The sequence below is a fragment of the Capsicum annuum genome, chromosome 10 (genome assembly GCF_002878395.1).
Source record: "Capsicum annuum cultivar UCD-10X-F1 chromosome 10, UCD10Xv1.1, whole genome shotgun sequence".
In the NCBI taxonomy this organism is placed as follows: Eukaryota; Viridiplantae; Streptophyta; class Magnoliopsida; order Solanales; family Solanaceae; genus Capsicum; species Capsicum annuum.
The window spans coordinates 212,186,530-212,191,970 of record NC_061120.1 but is presented as its reverse complement, the minus strand read 5'-3'; the positions used below and the strand labels follow the sequence as shown (position 1 = coordinate 212,191,970).

The window sequence follows — 5,441 nt, the reverse complement described above, 5'->3', positions numbered from 1 at the left end:
GCACCAAAAAAAATTAGCGTTGGATAATTTCTATCGTTAAATAATAAAAATTTATCATTAATCTTGTTTAACGTAAGCTAATTAGAAATGAATTCACGAAAAATATACTAGGCACTAACTATTTAAGTAGTAATAGATTGCGACAAACTTCAAAACTAATTTCTATTTGTTTTAGTAGGGGAAACTGGAGAAACGCAATAAACATTATTAAAAAGGGAAGAAAGAGTATATTTCTTTAAATTTTCAACAAGAAAGAGAACATATATTTTCTTTTCTCTATTGTTCGGAAATATTTTTTTTGAGTATCATAAACAGTATCTTGACCTTACAAAAGAGAAGTACCCTATCTAAATTTTACTTATGAGATTACACCGAGAATCTTCTTGTTGTAATCTCATCAACAATCTCATCCTCAGCTTCTAACAAAGACAAAAATGGAGAACTAGCAGAAACACTAGGAGTAGAATCAAAGAATGGAGAATTAGTGAATGAGTGGCTACAACTTGTAGCATTTGTTGAAGAATTATAGTCATTCACCAAATCAGAAAGGGCATCAATGATGTACCTATAGTTATTTTCCCCATTAGATTTCAAGTACCAAATCAACAACTCTTCAAGACACTTCTCACAATCTTTAATTTGTTGATTTTCTTCCAACATCTCTTCCATTGATTTCTTGAAATCTTCATAAGGGTTCACCGAATTCATCAATACTATAACAGATGAGTCATTGAATGGCATGAACTTGAGCCCGATACTACTACTATTATTATTCTTTGATGATGACTTAACCATTTCTTTCATTGATTTATTTGAATTCCCTAAAGGATTCATTGAATCCATCATTACAAAAGATGAGTCATTCAATGGTACAAACTCGAACCTCTTACTACTAATATCATCACTCTTTGATGATGATCCCACTTCAAGAATTGAACTAGTTTGAATTCCTTGATTTGCTTCAACCCATTTTCCCTTTAATTTCTTGGAATTGTCAAAATAATCCATAGAATCTATCATCATCATAACACTTGATGAATCACTACATGGTTGAAACTCAGATGTGTTACTACCATCATTATTCTTTGATGATGAAACTTCAAGAATAGAACTAGTTTTTCCCCCTCCCTCAATGAAAAATCTCTCTTTCACTTCTTTTAATTCTTCAATCACATTCTCTACTATTTCATCATCATCAACATTGTTGTAAAATCTTTGAGAGTTGAAAATGTTGTGATTATTTTCAACTCTAAGAGAGGGAGTTTTGAGGTTTTCACAAGGTATAAATGGACATGTTTCTTGAATTTTGAAGAAAGAAGGGAACTTCATTTTTTATTTTTTAATAAAAGAGGAAGCATTGAAATTTGAATGGTAAAAAATATGTTGTGATCTTTTTACTTTATGTGTGGATTTATATAGCTGTTGGAGTTTGATAGTTGGGTAAGTGAGTATAAATGTAATATTATCTCAAATTTATTTTGGTTTGAACATCAATTAAATTTTTGAAATTATGTTTGGACATGCATTTTACTTGCAAAAATTTAAAGTGTTGTGGATGAAAGTATAATTTCTTCCAAAATTCATTATATTTGCATAATCTAATAAAATTTCATAGTCAAATAGTTGCTTGAAGATAAATTTTTAATATCTTATCAAATTTTATGGGCAAACAAACATTTAAAACTAAATGTTCAAATCTAATTAAATATTATTGTCAAAAAAATATTTAAAAATAAAATTTAAAAATTTGATTTGATCAAATCTAATCAACATTATAGTCAAATAAATATTTAAAGATGAATTTTTAAAATCTAATTCAATTAAATCTAATCAAATATTATAGTCAAACAAATATTTAAAGATGAATTTTTAAAATTTAATTCAATCAAATCTAATCAAATATTATAGTCAAACAAATATTTCAAGATTGTCTTTTAAAATTTGATTTAAAATCTAAGGTCAAACAGTAGATTAATTTAATCGTGAGTGAAAAGTGGTCGATTTCCACGTATGTTTCCCCTTTTAGGTCACTATTTATGTTTTGTCCTTATTTGTAAAAGTTACATAAATATATCTTTTTAAAACTTACTCTTTCAGACAATGTTAGACTCGAGCCTAATGTTTTCTCATAATACACTTAGCCTTACAGACAAACCAATTCTATCATTTAATGTTTGCAATGACATACAGTTTTAGATCGCCATATAATATTTTTTATAAAAATTTTCAATTTGCTCACCAAAGAATCTTTAGGATACGGTCATAGAAGGACAACCAACTAAATTTTTTCCTCAAAATCACTAAAAGCATGTTTTCCAAATTTTAAATTCTATATTTTAAGTTTGAAGTTGAAATAATTTATAATTTAATTTATAAACCAAAAATACTCATTTAAAATTATCCAAACATTCTATCAAATTTTTGAAATAAAATTTATAGACAAACAACTCCATTAATGTATGTGTAAACTGCAATTTCTGCAACATATGGGGCCTATATGTATATGTTTTTTGTCATTGACTGGACCAAAGGTTCTGCTCTATTAAAGTCAAATTGGGACAAGTGTAGAAATGTGAATTGTACTATAGGATAAAAGTATTTATGATTATGTACCCCAAAAAAATTTATTACCCAGCTATATAAGTATCTGTCTGTGCATTAATAACAGGGTTTTTTTAAGCAAATCTTCATGTTTTTGCTAAATTTGATTTCTCTCACAAAGAAAATTAATTAATTTTTGTCTTAATTTGCCAAAAAATTATAAAGGTACAAATTTGAGAAAGAAGATTTTGCACAACTAATCAATTTTTTTTTTCCCATCCATTGATTAATCACCATAAAGTTAAAGAGAAACTTTTCTTGTTGTCCATAATTTATTTACTTAATAACTTTACGTTTTTAAGCAAATAAAGAAGGCACGCTAGATAAGTAAATCAATACACTGAATATATTATTATTGTTGTAACGAATAAATGTACAAAATTATCCATTGTAAAAGTTAATAAATAGAATAATCTTAAATTACACCTGCTTTTACTCTTTTAGTAAGAAGTTAGATATAAACTAAATTTTGTATTACACTAATCATTAATATAGCTTATCAGGTCAAAGTATATATGATGAGAAAATTAGGTCAAAGTATGACTAAATGATTAAATGCTAATTACTCCAACAAAGAGAATGACAGAAAAATCACTAAGAAAAAGAATAATTAGCGATAGATCGATAGATAATTTCTACCATTAAATAATAAAAATTTATCGCTAATCTTGTTTATAAGTAGCAAATTAGCAACGGATTCACGAAAAATATATTAGGTACAAACTATTTAAGTAGTAATAGATTAGCGACAAACTTCAAAACTCATTTCTATTTTTTTAGTAGGGGAGACTGGAGTAACACATCAAACATTATTAAAAAAAAGAAGAAAGAAAACATATTTCCGTAAATTTTCAAACAAGAAAAAGAAATATATAAATATTTTCTTTTCTTTATTGTCTTTCTTTCAAATATATGAAGATCAAAAACTATAAACATTTCTCTCACTAGTATCGTTCTCATCTTTCTGCTTCAAAAGCATTTTTTTTGAGTATCATAAACAGTATCTTGACCTTAGAATTAAAATCTTCATATATCCTATTTTATCTAAATATTACCTATGAAATTATATCGAGAATCTTCTTGTTGTTGTATTCTCATCAACAATCTCATCCACAACTTCTAACAACGACAAAAATGGAGGACTAGCAGAAACACTAGGAGTAGAACCAAAGAACGGAGTATTGGTGAATGAATGGCTATAACTTGTAGTGTTTGTTGAAGAAGTATAGCCATTCAACACATCAAAAAAGGCATCAATAATGCATCTATGGTTGTTTTTTCCATTAGATTTCAAGTACCAAATCAACAACTCTTCAAGGCTGTCACACCCCTGTTTTTCACCGCATCCGACCCCGCTAGAGAATTGGTTTTAGAGAAAATGGGTTTTTTCAATTAAAGTGACGTTTTGAAAAGGGATTATTTTATTTACAGAGTCGCCACTTGGAATCGAGTTTGGGTGTTCCAAGTCACCTTATTGAATCCCTATTCAAAAGGAAATGACTCTTTATTTTTATTTTTTTTGGTCTGCGAACTAGGAATCCGGATAAGGAATTCTGTTGACCGAGGGGAAGGTGTTAGGCACCCCTCGAGTCCCGTGGTTCTAGCACGGTCGCTTTATTGACTTACGTCTGGCTTAAATTAATCTCTCGGATACATAATATTTGTCAGCCTAAAAGCTACTTATATCCTACTTTGAATTTATTTTAAATTATTTAAAACTGTATTGATATGTGGCTTACCGATAGTAGTACTTTTCGGCCTTACCACGAGTTTTGGTATATTACTCCCGTCTTTGAGATATTTATGGATCGCTCCATTTTTCAGAGTCTAAATAAGCACCTAATATGTTCAGAATCTACCCGATTTGATTAGATCGATTTTAAAGTGATAAGTTAGATTTTATTATCACGAATGGTCGGTAGCAGAGCTTTCCAACTTCATCGTTAACCTTCATTTATATATTAAACTCTTAGTTTTGTAAAGATTAAGAATCTAAATCATTCTTTTATGAATTATGAAAAAGCTCTCAATACTGGAGTTTTCAAAACTGATTCGCTACTCAAACTTCTTATTTTCCTCATGCTAATGAATTGGTTCAAAATAGAATAAAATCTTAATGTATATAAATAAAACATTACCGAAATATGCAGCTTAAGACCTTATAAGAGTTTTTTTTTTCTTTTAGGGAAATATAATCAACTTTATTCTAAGAAAGGCAAATAAATGTAAATTCAAGACACACCTATCCTGATCGGCTAGGCGATTAATTTATTATTAGTCTATCATTATTATTATTACTAAATCATATTTGGGGACTTCCGGTTAAGCTCCATCTTTCATGTTAAAACATCTAAGCAACATTTTATCTCAAATAAATAAAGCTAATTTATTATCTCATAACAGTAAACAAACCACTTTTTTTTTACATGATAGGAATAAACATATATCATCGTTTGAGACCAAATACATTATCTTTCAAGTAATGATAAACTTCTAATATTTATATCTAAATCTCAAAAGGTAAAATTATGTTGTGGGGGGTTGGGGGGGGGGGGGGTTACATGCAAAGTGAGTAAGTGTCCCGCTGACTTAACTATTAGAACGGTAGTACTAATATTTAAGCAAACATAGCATGTTGTATTAGCCAAAAATGACCGCGATTAAGAGTTTATAACCATTTCTTTCATTGTTTTTCTTTCTCATTCTTTTATATCTATATTCTGATTCTTTTCTAATTTATTCTTCTGTCTCGTTTTTCATTTTTTATTTTACTATTTATTCTTAAAATTTTATTTTTTCTATATATAGCATGTGTATCATCATATAGTAGAAAATTTAAA

General features: G+C 28.2%; 1 protein-coding gene across 1 annotated transcript; it reads right to left on the bottom strand.

The window, feature by feature from the left end:
* Positions 1–240: 240 nt before the first annotated feature.
* On the bottom strand, positions 241–1,357 carry LOC107844650 (transcription repressor OFP13-like). Its single transcript, XM_016689017.2, has one exon. The coding sequence runs from the start codon at positions 1,327–1,329 to the stop codon at positions 367–369; it is 963 nt and encodes a 320-aa protein (XP_016544503.2). The 5' UTR covers positions 1,330–1,357; the 3' UTR covers positions 241–366.
* Between the last annotated feature and the right edge of the window lie 4,084 nt (positions 1,358–5,441).